Source organism: Pristiophorus japonicus, chromosome 15 (assembly GCF_044704955.1).
Source record: "Pristiophorus japonicus isolate sPriJap1 chromosome 15, sPriJap1.hap1, whole genome shotgun sequence".
Taxonomy (NCBI): Eukaryota; Metazoa; Chordata; class Chondrichthyes; family Pristiophoridae; genus Pristiophorus; species Pristiophorus japonicus.
The window spans coordinates 29,881,921-29,899,342 of NC_091991.1; the positions used below are offsets into that span (position 1 = coordinate 29,881,921).

Consider the following 17,422-nt stretch of genomic DNA (forward strand, 5'->3'; position numbering starts at 1 on the left):
TGACATCCCCACGGGCAGGGTTATCAAGCAGCTTCGTCAGAGAATCTGACCGGGAGCTGCTTAGGGTGCAACACCTGGTCTTCGGTGCCCTCTGCGTTAGAGAGGAAAAATAACTGACCTAAGGGTTTCTGTAGCTGATCACTATCTAAACATCTGTGCTAACCCTCCCCCTCCCCCCACTCCAACATCCCCGATCTAATAGCTGCTGATGTTCTACATAGGCGTACATAGGATATATGACACAGAAACAGGCCATTCGGCCCAACCAGTCCATGCCGGCGTTTATGCTCCACTCGAGCCTCCTCCCGTCTTTCCTCATCTAAATCTATTCCCTTCTCCCTCATATGCTTGTCTAGCCTCCCCTTAAATGCATCTATACTTTAACCACTTTAACCGCTTTAACCACTCACTGTGGCAGCGAGTTCCACATTCTCACCATTCTTTGGGTAAAGAAGCTTCTTCTGAATTCCCTATTGGATTTCTTGGTTATCTTATATTGATAGTCTCTAGTTATACTCTTCCCCACAAGTGGAAACATTCTCTCTGTATCCGTTCTATCAAAACCATCCATAATTTTAAAGACCTCTGTTACGTCACCCCACAGCCTTCTTTTTTCAAGAGAGAAGAGACTCAGCCAGTTCATCCTTTACTGATATGTATACCCTCGCATTTCTGGTATCATCCTTGTAAATCTTCTCTGCACCCTCTCCAGTGCCTCAATAGCCTTTTTATAATAGAACTTGAAACGTTTCAAGGACACCCTCAAAGCCTCGTTGATAAAATGGAACATCTCCACCGACACCTGGGAGTCCCTGGCCAAAGACCGCCCTAAGTGGAGGCATAGCATCCAGGAGGGCGCTGAGCACCTCGAGTCTCGTCGCCGAGTGCATGCAGAAAACAAGCGCAGGCAGCGGAAGGAGCGAGCGGCAAACCAGTCCCACCCACCCCTTCCCTCAACGACTATCTGTCCCACCTGTGACAGAGTCTGTAATTCCCATATTGGACTGTTCAGTCACTTAAGAACTCATTTTTAGAGTGGAAGCAAGTCTTCCTTGATTTCGAGGGACTGCCTATGATGATGATAATAGAACTGTGTGCACTACTCTAAGTGTGGTCTAACCAAGGTTCAATACAGGTTTAGCATAACTTCACTACTTTTCAATTCTCTGCCTCTAGAAATAAATCCTAGTGCTTGGTTTGCTTTTTTATGGCCTTGCTAATCTATGTCGCAACTTTTAGTGATTTATGTATTTGTACTCCGAGATCCCTTTGTTCCTCTACCCCACCTAGACTTGCACCCTCCAAGTTATAAGTGGCCTCCCTATTCTTTCTACCAAAATGTAATACCTCATATTTATCTGTGTTGAACTTCCTTTGCCAATTAATTGCCCATTCTGCAAGTTTATTAATATCCTCCTGTAATTTTTTGCAGTTATCCTCAATATTGACTGTCATCCCCAATTTGGTGTCTTCCACAAATTTAGAAATTGTGTTTTTGATTGCAAAGACTAAATCGTTAATAAAAATGATGAACAACAGTGGTCCCAGCACTGATCCTTGTGCAACTTCCACTACCCACCTTCTGCCACTGTGAATAGCTACCTTTTACCCCTCCTCTCTACTTTCTGTCTTGAAGCCAGCTAGCTATCCATTCTGCTACTTGTCCCCTGACTCCGCATTCTCTGACCATATTCATCAATCGATTATGGGGCACCTTATCGAAGGGCTTTTGAAAATATAGATAAATTACACCTATTGCATTACCATTGTCAACTCTCTCTGTTACCTCTTCAAAAAATTCAATGAGGTTGGTCAAGCAAGAATTTCCCTTTTGAAATCCATGCTGACGATTCACGTTTTATATCCCACATGAACAATGGCCAATTGGAAAATAATTGGAAGATTGCAGACAACAGTGGAGCCATACCCCAGCAACAATGAGCTTGCAGAATAAAGGAGAAAATGTCAGGAAAAGTGAAGAGAAGCAAAAAGTTTGCACAAAAATGGAAAAGCAAGTCATTAGAAAGCCAACACAGTGAAGATCGATTTGGAATGCCAATTCTTCAGTTCTGCAATTTGCGTAGATGTGTCTCTGAGTGTATTAGACTCTCTTTTATATCACTGGCATTATTCAAGTGTACATATTTCCATGCCGTATATTAATTCATTTTCTGATTCTTATACATGCACGTAAAGTCTGTGCATGGGCAAGAAGAGTTCAAAAAAGAACTCAACGGTCGGTGACAAAGGCTTGAGTGCCAAAATATTGATTAACATATTTCAAAATGCCACATAGCTTCATCACTTCACGCATGTGTGTAAGGTGTACATTTTTTGTACAATGATGAGACAGTGTACAGGACAAGATGACTTGTATAGTGGTCAGTGGTTGCCTGTATCCAGCTCCCTGTAGTGTACAAGATACCAGTTAGGTGAGGCAGTGCAGAATGGGGCATGAGCCAGTGCTAAATAGAATGTAGGGAAACCAAGCTTAAGGCTGCTGAACCCAAAAACTGTTCTTTACCATTCCCCGCCCTGCCATTTTTAATTTACTTTCTAAGAAAGTGTCTTTGTCACACCTCTCAGAATTCTCAAAGTACTTCACAGACAATGAATTACTTTGAAGTGCAGTCACTGTAATATAGGGGATGGTGGCCACCATTTTGTCAGATTTGGTGAAGAGTTCCCAGAGCATACTGGGGGTGGGGAGAGGGGTGAGTGCATGATCCAGCGTTCCCAGCTGTAGCAGCGTGCACAGGGGATGCATTTCGCAGCCTGTGATTTGTGAGTGCCACTCCGAGCGAGGAATACCAGATTGTGGAATCACCCATTTAACATTCCCATCTGCTCTTCGCTTCTGCACCAGATGTCCTTTGTTAAATTCCCTGTCAGCGGCGTTCCAATTTTATTTTGCCCCAGCATGAAAATAGCAGAACACCACATTCAGAACAGGTGTAAACAGGGGCTCAAGCCAGTAATGGAAAAGGAGCCTTGCATTCATCAAGCACTTCCCATGCCGAGTTACTTTTAGAGTTCTAGTCAGCAACAAGAACAACTTGCAGTTATAGGTAGTAAAATGTCCCAAAGTGCTTCACAGGAGCATTATCAAAAATAAATTGACACCGAGCCACGTAAGGAGATAACAGGACAGGTGACCAAAAACCTGCTCAAAGAGGTAGATTTTAAGGAGCGTCTTAAAGGAGGAGAATGAGGTAGAGAGGCTTAGGGAGGGAATTCCAGAGCTTAAGGCAGAGGCAGCTGAAGGCATGACCGCTAGTGGTGGAGCGATTTAAAATCTGTTTTCATGAGGGCAAAATATCCTTAGCACCAACCCAGGGGATAATTCAGGCCTTTGTGTGTTTACCAACACAGGGTGAGTATTCCTGCATCAAATGGCTAGTATGATCTCTAATAACGACCGCGGTGTCCTTATGATTACATCATTAAACTCAAGAGTCGTTTGTTCGAAAATGTAAAAGCTAATATTCATACTTCAACAATGCATGTAAAACATAATGGCCGGGAAATCCCTCGATGCTGCTCTTGCTCTGCCAGTGCTCCTTTGCCAGGAGTGCAGTGGAAACACTATCGCAGTCTGTTCCTCTGTTCTGTCTAGAAACGTATGCAGGCTGCTTACGATGAGGCCTATTTGTACATTCTGATTTAGTATGATCATCATATTTCATCAATGTTGTTACATAAAAGCTGCTGATTGCGATAGCCTGATCAACCATGTGTGCCCACTCTTCCGTATGATCAACTGAAGAACATTTACTTTTATAATGTTACCCTGACTAATTTATCTCGGCTTTTAAAGCGCGCGCAAGACTTCAACAATAATGGATATGCAGGAGTACAGTGGGCTGTAATTATGTGTCCTGTCCTCCAATCATGCTGCCTCTCCTCAGTTATAGTTGTGTGAATGACCAGGTATTTATTATTGCTATTCAATTATATTTCAACGAGGAGGAAGAAATTCAATGGGAACTGCGGAATAACAAGTGCATTTCACAGTTCTCTGCTGATTATTGTTTGGTATACCATGAATCTATAATACTGTTTTAGTGAAAGGTAAAAGGATAGAGGAAATGTGAATTTACCTCTTCAAAAAGGCTGTGGATGCTGGGACAATTGAAGCTATCAGGACTGAGATCGATAGATTTTTGTTGAGAAAGGCTATCGTGGGATATAAAGAAAGACTTGAAAGACTTGCATTTATATAGTACCTTTCACGACCACCAGATGTCTCAAAGTGCTTTACAGCCAATGAAGTACTTTTGGAGCATAGTCACTGTTGTAATGTGGGAAACGCGGCAACCAATTTGAACACAGCAAATTCTCACAAACAGCAATGTGATAATGACCAGATAATCTGCTTTTGTTCTGTTGATTGAGGGATAAATATTGGCCAGAACACCGGGGATAACTCCCCTGCTCTGCTTCGACATAGTGCCATGGGATCTTTTACCCTGAGAGAGCAGACAGGACCTCGGTTTAACATCTTAGCCGAAAGACGGATATGAAGCTAAGGCGGGTAAATAGAGTTGAGGTGCAGATCAGCCATGATCTAATTGAATGGTGGAGCAGGCCTGAGGGGCTGAATGGCCTGGGCCTGTTCCTATGATGAGTTCAGTTATTTTTGTTTTGCTTCAATGAGGACTACTATGGGTATTTATCCAATTCCCTTTTGAAGACTACTATTGAGTCTGCATCCACTGCCCTATCCCAACCACTCGTTGCATAAAAAATGCTTTGATGCTCCTCACGAGCTTATCTGAGGTGCCCTTCCTCATCCTGCAGAAAATCTGAGGGAAAGAAACACAACCCAAATTTTGGAATTAGTCAGGCATATAGAGGAATTTTGTGTATGGAAGAGAACTAAGTTTTGTTTCAGGGGCATTAATTTCTGGCCTGCCACCTAGCACAGTGAATGCAGAGTCAGCTGAAGGGGTTTAGATAGGGAGTAAATAAAGTGAAACTGTTTCCAGTGGCTGAAGGTTCGATAGCTAGGGGGCACAGATTCAAGGTGATTGGCAAAAGAACCAGAGGCGACATGAGGAAAAACATTTTTTTATGCAACGAGTGGTTAGGATTTGGAATGCACTGCCTGATAGGGCGGTGATTGCAGATTCAGTGGTAGTCTTCAAAAGGGAGTTGGATAAATACTTGAAGGAAAACAAAATGGCAGGGATATGGGGAAATAGTGGGGCAGTGGGACTAATGGGATTGCTTTTCGGAAGAGCAGGCACAGACTCGATAGGCCAAATGGCCTCCTTCTGTGCTGTACTTTTCTATGATTTTAACCTTGTGCCAAGGCAGACGGAGGTCAAAATGGTCTGAGCAGGTCATGTGCTAAATGGCTACACCTAATAGATGGACTGTTTAGTGAGTGATTACCATCTTGAAATGAATGAAATTAGTGAGCCCATTTCAGCTGAAAGTGGAATATATTGCCGTGTAGATATTTTTAAAATTTGGGCATCATTCAATGTAGGAAATGTAAATTTGTGATTACCAATTTGTGGAACTAAAATGGTATTGATGAGTTCTAACTATGTTCAGTGGATTAAATTTGTCAATTTAAAAAAGTATTTTATATTTATTACATGTTTATATTGAGCCACAGTACCTAAAACCTCACTTTGGCTCACTATTGAAGAGCAGCAATTCATGTTATTTAATGTTGAGATGTCCAAATGATTTTCATTCTTATTAAGAGAATTTTGAGAATGGGTGTCAAAGAGCCACAGTCGGAGGTAAAGAGCAGTGGTCCGATGGCAATATGCAAATGACGTAATGTGATATTCTGAAAATGTTTTGGATAATAAGGTCGCCTCACATGACATACAAATGTTTATCTATAATTTATTTTCCATTCAAGGTCTTGTGCACTGTTGCAAATCACTCGATAGGATGGAGGCAACAGTGTAAAATGACACATGACTCCAGTTTAATGCTATAATTTTGTTTTGGTATAATTATGTTTAGTTGAAAAGTGTTTTCAATTAGTTCTAGTTCTTACTCAGTAAAGACTCTGGGCCTGAAATTTCAGGAGGCATGAAATACCGCTGGAAGACAATCAGAGCGGTGGAACTTCTGGCTGCTAGCCATGTCCCAAATCCCAAGGATGAGTCACTTGCACAAAGGAGATCATTTCCAGGACTTCTAGTGTATCTGCTCCCTGTGATGGGGAGGTGCTGCTCCCGTCAAAGACCGCGGGACATTTTTGATTCAAAAATAGAATAGATTCCGCAATTGCCACTTTGTTAACGGCAATCAATCTTAGGATGTAGGCATTGTGGGCGCCACTTCTGCAGTGTCTCCTCTTCTGATGCCAACATTGGGTCAGAAAAGCGTAAAAGACCCAACTGAACCAGGTCAGGCCCTAAATTCCAGCACCACCCCCCCCTCCCCCCCACCCATTGCCATGGTACATTCCTGCAGCGCCCTCCCAGACCGAGGCATTTCAGCCACTCCATGTATAAAGCGCTGGGGGAAGAAGTCCAGCAGGTAGAAATGATGATGGCCAACTTTCTGATGGAAACCCCTTACAGCAGCTCAGAGAGGATATTAGCCCGAGCCTGTTGGTTGTTTTGTACAGGGACAGCAGAGACCAGAATTTCTACCCTGTAACATCTGCAATTTGGTCTTTAGTGGCTGGGTGTAAGGCACCACCGGGATGCATGTTGCAGAGAGGTGAAAGTGGCTGGGGACGATTTTATGCCTGTAAAGGACACCGCTCCCTACCCATCCCCCTCCCGCCCCGCTTCCCCGATTTCACATCCGTTACGGGCTCTGTTACAGGCATGTGATCCTTCCTCACCCGACTTCCCTCTTTGCCTTTTGCCCAGGCAATCCTCCGCCCCCGCACCCATCCCTTCCCCCGCACCCTCCTCTTCCCCTACTCCACTGCCCCCCCCCTGTTCTAAAGTCGAAAGCCTACCTCTTTTGTGGTTTCAGATGTGGCTCAGGGCAGTTGAAGATTAATTTGGTAAATGATGATGGCAGGTGACTATTTAGGAAAAAAAGTGACACATGGATCATAATAATCTTGAAAATATTTTTTAGGTTTTTGTTTTTTTTACTCTATATTTAAAGACAAAGCTCACTAGTACAGATAGTTGTCCTGCCATGTGTTTTGTGAATAAGGGATTATTCAGTGAGTCCTTCATTTGTCGAAGATATCACTGAGGATACCTGCTGACTGGTGAGAGTGCAGTCATTCCTGAGGTGGTGACTGTTGCTTACAGTGCATGTGGAAGCAGGGTCATTTGTCAAGAACCATGAAATTTAGTCTGTTTGACGGTTCCAATGCTGAGGTAAAGCATTTAGCCAAGCGAGAATAGCAGACAGTACACAAAAAGAAACTACTTCAGCTGCTCTATTTGGTCACTGATATTGTCTGTGGGAGACGGACACAGAGGTGATTGCATTGCTCATGCTTCTGTGAAAATTACACAAAGGGTATTGGAAGGTCTGGTCCAAAGATCACATCCACAGGTTAAACAGCCACTGTCGCGAGCAATTTATGGTTTAAAAGCCAGGCATGCCGAGTGAAAGCAGAAAGCTACTCCCGACAATGAAAGTGATTGTAATGTATTTGCGTCATGAGTTCTTTGCTTAGGAATTCATAGCAACACATTGCTATTAAGAACTGGTTGGTTTACTAACAAAGGTTTAACAATCGCACTACATATTACCAGTTCATCCACTAGGCTCACAACTGCATGCATCATTGTGGATGACCTAGACCCAACTGATTGGAGTTTTATTGAGTCTTGTGAACATCATGTGACTGGCTAAGCCATGCACAATACAACAGCTCTACAACTATTTTAATTGTAACATTAAACCAAGTGTCCCCTTTTGTAAGGACACCAAAACCCACAAACTTTCCAATTAAATATTAACAGGAACCTTGTCAAATCAAATTAAAATTCTGTCCCCTGCTGTAATGATGCACTCCAGTCCCTCCGGTGTCCACCTCTCATGGAAGGCCACGAGCGTACCGGTAGACACCGCGTGCTCCATCTCCAGGGACACCCTGGCGCGAAAGTAGTCATGGAAGAGAGACAGGCAGTCAGGCTGAACGACCCCCTCGACCGACCACTGCCTGGACCGGTTAATGGCCACCTTGGCCAGGCCCAGGAGCAGTCCCACAAAGAGGCCCTCCGACCTGCCCGCTCCGCTCCGCTCCGCATCGAGTGACAACAGCTCTACAAACCTGTGGGTATACTCACAGATGCATACATTACAGTGATAGCAACCATTGCATTGAAATCTGCACAGGCTCAACTTGCCTGAACCAGATTCATTGGGCGCATTTACATTACAGAGTAAATTCACCTATCCCACGCTCCCAGCACAGGACAGGGTTGGGACTACAGCACTGATTCTCTGACCAGTGAGCAGGTCCCCCCCACTCCCCCCCACCCCCACTGGAAGTGAGCGATTGGTGTATTTACTTTCATGGGTTACACCAAAGAGGTTTTTGCTTCACACTGACGCCAAGGTTGCAGTATTAATACAGAATTGGGGACTGACCTGACCTAACTTGACTGCAGAGAAGTAAAGACTGCTTGGAGGAATCAGCGCACATAAGTTTAGTTTGACACCACGTAGAATTTAGGGGGGATTGTCCTAAGAGGAGAGATTGAGTAGACAAGGCCTATTCTAGAGTTTATCGAGAGTTTAGAAGAATGAGCGGTGATCTCATTGAAATGTATAAAATTCTGAAGGTGCTTGACAGGGTAGATGCTGGAAGGATTTTTTCCTTGGCTGGAGAGTCTAGAACTAGGGGTCACAGTCTCAGAATAAGGGGTCGGCCATATAGGACTGAGATGAGGAGTGATATTTCTTCACTCATAGGGTTGTGAATCTTTGAAATTCTCTACCCCAGATGGCTGTGGATGCTCAGTCGTTGAGTATATTTGAGTATATTCAAGACTTAGTTTGATAGATTTTTGGAAAGTAAGGGAATCAAGGGATATGGGGATAGTGCAGGAAGGTGGAGTTGAAGTAAAAGATCAGCCATGATTTTATTGAATGGCAGAGCAGGCTCAAAGGGCCGAATGGCCTACTCCTGCTCCTATTTATTATGTTCTTAACTCCAGTGTGTAAACAAGTAGGGTCTCTTGGACTATATATTTTTTTAATTTTTGTGTTCTCTAAAGGATGTTAGTGCTGTGGAATGGAACTCTTCCCATCTCAGGTGCTCAATGTCAGGTATAGCACAGCCCAATGTAGAGTGAAATACCTTCCACTCTATCCAAACAACAGACATGAGCCCCAATTTCAGAGCAGCACCTTAACTATATTGTACCAGTGTGACATTTTTTCCACACAAGCTATCTTGTGGCCTATCTTGAGCAGGGTGGATAAGGGGCAACCAGTGGATGTCGTGTATTTGGATTTCCAGAAGGCATTCAATAAGGTGCCACATAAAAGGTTACTGCACAAGATAACAGTTCACGGGGTTGGGGGTAAAATATTAGCATGGATAGAGGACTGGCTAACTAACAGAAAACAGAGAGTAGGGATAAATGGGTCATTTTCCGGTTGACAAACGGTAACTAGTGGGTGCCGCAGGGATCGGTGCTGGGGCCTCAACTATTTACAATCTAAAGTAATGATTTGGATGAAGGGACCAAGCGTAATGTAGTCAAGTTTGCTAATGATACAAAGATTGTGGGAGAGCAAATTGTGAGGAGGATACAAGAAATCTGCAAAGGGATATAGACAGGCTAAGTGAGTGGCCACAAATTTGGCAGATGGAGTATAATGTGGGAAAATGTGAGGTTATCCACTTTGGCAGAAAAAATAGATAAGCAAATTATAATTTAAATGGAGAAAAATTGCAAAGTGCTGCAGTACAGAGGGACCTGGTGGTCCTTGTGCATGAAACACAAAAAGTTAGTATGCAGGTACAGCAAGAAATCAGGAAGGCAAATGGAATGTTGGCCTTTATTGCAAGGGGGATGGAGCATAAAAGCAGAGAAGTCCTGCTACAACTGTACAGGGTATTGGTGAGGCTATACCTGGTGTGCTGTGTACAGTTTTGATCTCCGTAATTAAGGAAGGATATACTTGCATTGGAGGCTGTTCAGAGAAGGTTCAGTAGGTTGATTCCAGAGATGAGAGGGTTGACTTATGAAGATAGGTTGAATAGGTTGGGCCTATACTCATTGGAGTTCAGAAGAATGAGAGGTGATCTTTAGAAACATATAAGATAATGAGGGGGCTCGACAAGGTGGATGCAGAGAAGATATTTTCACTCATAGGGGAAACTAAAACGTGGGGGCATAGTCTCAGAATAAGGGGCTGCCCATTTAAAACTGAGATGAGAAGGGATTTCTTCTCTGAGGGTTGTAAATCTGTGGCATTCTCTGCCCCAGAGAGCTGTGGAGGCTGGGTAATTGAATATATTTAAGGTGGAAATAGACAGATTTTTGAGCGATATAGGAATAAAGGGTTATGGAGAACGGTCAGAGAAGTGGAGCTGAGTCCGTGATCAGATCAGTCATGATCTTATTAAATGGTGGAACAGGCTCGAGGGGCCAAATGGCCTACTCCTGCTCCTATTTCTTATGTTCTTATGTTCTATCGAAGTGAGAAAGCCAAATTAAGGCATCTTTTTGATGTTGACCCATGTCCACCAAAAAGATGAAAGAAGTTATCTTTCTACATATTTGTATAACGTCTTTCACATGCTTGGCACATTCCAAAGTGCTTCACAATCAATGAGTTACTTTTGAAGGGTAATCACTGTTGCTGTGTTCGTAATGGGAGCAGCCAATTTGCGCACAGCAAAGTCCCACAAACAGCAATGAGATAACCGGCTCGTTAATCTGTTTTGGTGTTGTTGCTTGAGGGCGGAACGCTGGTCCCAATACCAGGAGAGCACCCCATTCATCTTCAAAAAATAAAAATAAATAAGCAGCAATCGATCTTTACATCCTCTCGGAACTGGATTCAAATTGCACAAGCTCGTCTCACATGGGTCCAATGGACGGAGGATACGTTTGTCGATCCATGCGGGCTGGCTTTGAATTCAGGTCACAGAGGTGAAAGGCCAACGGAAAACCCCAAGGCACCACCTAATTCAGCTCAGACACTTTGTAAACCTACCTGGAGTTCATTTAAATGTTCAGATAGTTGCCGGAACTGCCACCTGCGGAGGTCAATCCATGGCAGGAGAATTGGAGTTCCAGCGAGGTGGTTTGAATGGACTATTACCTGGCTGGAACCCCTACCAATCTCCGACCAGCAGCTGCAGTATAAATGCAGTTCAAGTTAAAGTCAATTGTATTGTGAAGCACGCAATCCAAAAATGTCACCTTCTGAAATTCAAATATTCTCTGGTTGGAAAGGTTGCAGATGGTTGACTTACCTTGGTTGTCTTTACTTTATTTCTGGAGGTACAGCTCCAACCAGTACGATCCGGCAGCACTTTACATTCTTCTCCTTCAAGACATGGCTGCATTTGACACCACCATTTCTGTAAAACTATTGAGGCTGATTCAACAGAAAACAGGTAAACAGTTTATTAACTTAATTTCCCTTAGAAAGGCAAACAAAAATCAATGTCATATTATTACCCTGATACAGTGGAGCCCATTTATATTTCCCTTCCAGTTTTCTCCCCTCTTCTCGTACAGTTTTTGTCTCCGTACCGAAGGAAGGATATACTTGCCTTAGAGAGAGTGCAACGAAGGTTCACAAGACTGATTCCTGGGCTGAGAGGGTTGTCCTATGAGGAGAGATTGAGTAGAAAGGGCCTATACTCGATGGAGTTCAGAAAAATGAGAAGTGATCTCATTGAAACATAAAATTCTTAGAGGGCTTGACAGGGTAGATGCTGAGAGGCTGTTTGCCCTGGCTGGAGAGTCCAGAACTAGGGGGCATAGCTTCAGAATAAGGGGTCAGCCATTTAGGAGAGAGATGAGGAGAAATTTCTTCACTCAGAGGGTTGTGAATCTTTGAAATTCTCTACTTCAGAGGGCTGTGGATGCTCAGTCGTTGAGTCTATTTAAGACTGAGATCGATAGATTTTTGGGCACCAAGGGAATCAAAGGATATTGCAAAATGGTGAAAAGTGGAGTTGATTTAGAAGATCAGCCATAATCTTATTGGATGGCGCAGCAGGCTTGAGGGGCCATATAGAGGCTTGAGGGGCCGTATAGCCCACTTCTGCTCCTATTTCTTATGTACTTGAGGTATCATTGCTTGCATAGGCTAGGCTTGTATTCCCTTGAGTATAGACGACTAATTAAGGTGTTTAAGATGATTAACGGAGTTGATAGGGTAGATAGAGATAAACTATTTCCTCTGGCAGGGGGAGTCCAGAACAAGGCGGCATAATATTAAAATTAGAGCTAGGCCATTCAGGGATGATATCAGGAAGCACTTCTTCACACAAAGGGTAGTGGAAATCTGGAACTCTCTTCCAGGGATCAATTGAAAATTTAAAAACTGAGATTGATAGATTTTTGTTAGATAAGGGTATTCATGGATACGGAACCAAGGTAGGTAAAGTGTAGTTGGGATACAGATCAGCCATGATCTAATTGAATGGCAGAACAGGCTAGAGGAACTGAATGGCTTCCTCCTGCTCCTATACACCTATTGTTCCACAACGACTGGCAGCTCTCCAGTACCTCCCCAATGTGGACATTCTTTGCAGGGATTCCATCAGGAGCCGCACTCTGAGAGCACGGGTTGAAGATGGGTCAGCAACACTCGAGCCCCAATTCTCCAACCTGTGCTTCCCATCGGGAATGCAGAATCATAGGGTCGTTAAACGTGAATCCAGATTCTGAGTGTTGGCTGGCTATTTTACTGTGGGGAAGCTTCGCAACTCCTCATCGGAGAAATACGCACACTTTTCCAACAGGGTTCACTGAAGAGCTAATTTTCCCCCTTAGCCCATGGGGCAATGAGGTTAACTGTATAGCCCATGCCCTCCCCAACTGAGATTAGCTGGCTAGGCTTCTTTTTCCTTTTGATCACACCATTCTACTTCTTTGATACCACCAATGTGTCTACTTAGTGGACTTCAAAGAGCTCAAAAAGTGCATCGTCGGTACAAGAAAGAGGTGGATGTCACTTGTTTTCTTTTGAGGGACATCACAATGACCTCAGGATTGGCAGACCCACATTGAGCAGCAGACAGAAAATGCGCAGTTGTTTTAAAGGAGCCGTTGTTACCTTCCCCATTTTTTTCAAAAAACAACCCTTTCAAAACAAAAAGCTCTGCTAACAATCAATGGAAGTGATAATCGGGCGGTTTTGATGACAGGTGGCCAACCCGCAACGCCACGTTTACACTTGGGCAGCCCGTTGGAAAATCAGGAGCCAAATTGGACAGTATGTTGAGCTGGAGCAGTGAGCAGCCAATTTAAGTACCCGGCCAGAGATTGGCTATGGCATTGGCTTTTGGCACCACAATAAGTTGTGCAAATAAAACCTAGACCGCAGCCTGTGTCCCAGTGGTAGCTGCTGCCCACCAGGTCAATATGCTGCCCTTCCAGTGCATATCGTTCCTGCCTATGTTAGGAACCCAGAACCACCACAAGATTAATGATGAGTGAAGAGTCCCTTGAAATATTATTCAGCGAACATTCTATCTGAAAATTGCAATTGGATTCATTTCAATTTTTTTGTTGCATTGCAGAACTAATTACCTTGGCAAGTGCTATTGGTTGCAATCCAACTAATTGTGCAGGAATACAATGTTAAAAATGAGATAGAATACAGTTTGACGTTCAATCTGATAATTATCTGAGAGGACCCTAGAAACTAAAAAAGACATACTGTCAAACTTGAGAGGGTTTGGGATTGACTGTTTTTCTACTCTCGCATTCAAGAACTCACAAGTGCTTGATGTTAAAAAAAAGGCAAACCTACCATCAACACAAGAAGGAGCCGCACGTGTTGTTCCTGCTACTTGTCCTGGAAAACAGGAGCACTTCACCGTCTGGGATCGTTCTTCAATTTTGTTCTTATTGCAACATCTGTGCAGAGCAACTACCTCGCAGGTGCCAGTCTTAACATGGTGAGCTGTGCAACAATAAACAAGCAGGTCAGTGGAAAGTCACTACATACTCTGAAATGTCTGCCATAGCGTTGGGGTGAACTCCAGCTCATAGCATTGACAGTGCAGCTTGTCTAAGGGAGCAATGTCTTCCCTTCGGGCTTCATCGCCTCAGTCTGGTCAAGGCCCCCAATAAAATGGTCTCAGATAGAATAACACTATCCAATACTGGTTCACAGAATAAAGTAATGAAACTGCCCCTCCCCCACCCCCTCCCCTCTCTTCCCCCCATCTGAGCCATCCCTTCTCCCCAACCAATCAATTTCTTGGGGGGAGCACACTCGTCTCTCAGTCAGCAGGTTGTGGGTTCAAGTCCCACACCAGGAACATGAGCACATAAATCTAGGCTGACAGTACCAGCACAGTGCTGAGGGAGTGCTACAGTGTCGGAGGTGCTGTCTCTTGGATGAGACGTTAAACCGAGGCCCCGTCTGCTCTCTCAGGTGGACGTAAAAGATCCCATAGCACTATTTTGAAGAAGAGCAGAGGAGTTATTCCCGGTGACCTGGTCAATATTTATCCCTCAATCAACATAACAAAAACAGATTATCTGGTCATTATCTGTGGGAGCTTGCTGTGCGCAAGTTGCCTGCCACGTTTCCTACATTACAACAGTGACTACACTCCAAAAGTACTTCATTGGTTGTAAAGCACTCTGAGACGTCCGGTGGTCATGCAAGGTTCTATATAAGTGATAGTCTTTCTTCTTTCTTTCCTTCCTGCATCCCACTTCGCAATCTGACTAAAAAGTCCACCAATGCATAAAGGCAACATTTGATGTGACACTGAGCCACACAAGCCAAGTAAGTTCATTCCTTGGTCTGTGCTGAGTCGATTCATAAAATGATACAGCACAGAAGGAGGCCATATGGCCCATCGTGCTGGCTCTTTGGTAGAGCTATCCAATTAGTCCCACTCTCCTGCTCTATCCCCATAGCCCTGTAATTATTTTTCCCTTCAAGTATTTATCCAATTCTCTTTTGAATGTTACTATTGAATCTGCTTCCACCATCCTTTCAGGCAGCACCTTCCAGATCACAACAACTCGCTGTGTAAAAAAAAATTTTTCCTCATGTCGCCTCTGGTTCTTTTGCCAATCCCCTTAAATCTGTGTCCACTAGTTACTGACCCTTCTGAAAACAGTTTCTCCTTATTAACTCTATCAAATCCATTCATGATTTTGAACACCTCTATCAAATCCCCTCTTTATCTGCTCTGCTTTAAAGTCTTCTCCAGTCTCTCCACATAACTGAAGTCCCTCATCCCTGAAACCATTCCAGTAAATCTCTTCTGCGCCCTCTCTAAGGCCTTGACATCCTTCCTAAAGTGTGGTGCCCAGAATTGGCCACAATACCCCAGCTGAGGTCTAACCAACATTTTATAAAGGTTCAGCATAACTTCCTTGCTTTTGTACGCTATTCCTCCATTAACAAAGCCAAAGATCCCATATGATTTTTTAACAGCCTTCTCAACTTGGCCATTTCACTTTCAAAGATTTGTGTACATACATCCCCAGGACTTTCTGTTCCTGCACGCCCTTTAAAATTGTCCCATTTAGTTCATATTGCCTCTCCTCATTCTTCTTACCAAAATGTATAATTTCACACTTCTCTGTATTAAATTTCATCTTCCATGAGTCTGCCATTTCACCGGTCTGACTATGGTCCTGAACTCTGTTACTATCTTCCTCATTGTTTTCAATATTTCCGATTTTTGAATCATCTTAAACAAAGTGCTGATGGGAACACAACATTATTCGTAGGTCAATGAGGAAAGGTCACCCTAAGGAACTGATTCTGGGTCACAAGCTGCACATCTAATCCAATGGAGTCTCTTCTAAAACCAGTCAGCACAGCCCATATAGATCAATTTCTCACTGGTTACAATCACTGTGCCTCTGTTATTTAGTTACATCCAGTTATGCTAATAGAGAGAGGGGCAGATTTCTGCTGTTTGTTATTTAAGGCAAAATCGTAAAAAGGTGGATAAACAATGATTTATTGTTGGAAATATTGAACAATGTTTATCAGGGATCATTAAAGATTGGAGATGCTGGGTCTGTTTCCTTTGGAACAGAGGAGGCTGAGGGGAGACCTGATTGAGGTGTATAAATTATGAGGGCCCTGGATAGAGTGGATAGAAAGGACCTGTTTCCCTTGGCAGAGGGGTCAACAACCAGGGGGCATAGATTTAAAGTAATTGGGGGGAGGTTTAGAGGAGATATGAGGGGAAATTTCTTCACCCAGAGGGGGTGGGGGTCTAGAACTCACTGCCTGAAAGGGTGGTAGAGGCAGGAACCCTCACCACATTTAAAAAATACTTGGATGTGCACTTAAAGTGTCGTAACCTACAGAGCTAGGGACCTAGAGCTGGAAAGTGGGATTAGGCTGGATAGCACTTGGTCGGCCGGCACGGATACGATGGGCTGAAATGGCTTCCTTCCGTGCTGTAAATTTCTAGGATTCAATGATAACATGTATACTGAACAGGAAAAAACCCTGATAGCTAAGCTCATTTTCCAAATACTTGTCATTTTGTGTAGGTTAATCTGTGGGCATCACGTTTCAGTTTCTTTATTTTATTTTAACATTGTTTATCAAAATAATTCTCCCCAGAATCATGTTGTCAGTAATCTCTTTTTACTCTATAGTGAAATCTGTGATCTCTGTAATCAGACTTGAATTGTCTGTATGTACAATCAGTCTTTAACCAGGGAATGTTTGCCAAATGCATAGGAAAAAGAACGATTATTAATATAGCTCCTTTCACGACCACCGGGTGTCTCAAAGCACTTTACAGCCAATGAAGTACTTTTGGAGTATAGTCACCGTTGTAATGTGGAAACGCGGCAGCCAACTTGCGCACAGTAAACTCCCACAAACAGCAATGTAATAATGACCAGATAAACTGTTTTTGTTATGCTGACTGAGGGATAAATACAGGCCAGGACACGGGGGATAACTCCTCTGCTCTTCTTCAAAATAATGCCTTGGTGGGATCTTTAGCGTCCACCTGAGAGGGCAGAAGGGGGTCTTGATTTAAAGTCTCATCCAAAAGAGAGCACCTCTGACAGTGCAGCACTCCCTCAGCACTGCGCTGAAGTGTCAGCCTAGATTTTTGTGCTCAAGTCTCAGAGTGGAACTTGAACCCACAACCATTCAACTCAGAGGCAAGTGTGCTACCCACTGAGCCATAGCTGACGCAGGAAACAAATGGAGACAACTGGTTTGGTATTTATGTCAAAAACTCACTCAAGAAGATGAACGTCATTTACAGGGAGATTAAATTGTGAAACAAAACATTCTTAACCTTTTAATATCACAAATATGC

The 17,422-nt window shown here is 43.5% G+C and overlaps 1 protein-coding gene across 6 annotated transcripts in view; it reads right to left on the reverse strand.

The window, feature by feature from the left end:
• Nucleotides 1-17,422, reverse strand: part of LOC139281436 (chemokine-like protein TAFA-2) — a 378,326-nt gene that overhangs the window by 8,750 nt on the left and 352,154 nt on the right. For 4 of the 6 annotated variants that reach the window (XR_011596873.1, XR_011596874.1, XR_011596875.1 and 1 more), the window contains 3 exons: nucleotides 13,906-14,058; nucleotides 11,390-11,514; nucleotides 11,128-11,269 (listed from right to left, as the gene is read on the reverse strand). Coding sequence is in view for 1 of the 6 variants with exons in the window: in XM_070901600.1 (XP_070757701.1) it covers nucleotides 11,390-11,514; nucleotides 13,906-14,058 (278 nt within the window). In the remaining 5 variants the exon portion in view is untranslated. The remainder of the gene's footprint in view (nucleotides 1-11,127; nucleotides 11,270-11,389; nucleotides 11,515-13,905; nucleotides 14,059-17,422) is intronic. The other 2 variants (XR_011596876.1, XM_070901600.1) reach the window with 1 other exon arrangement.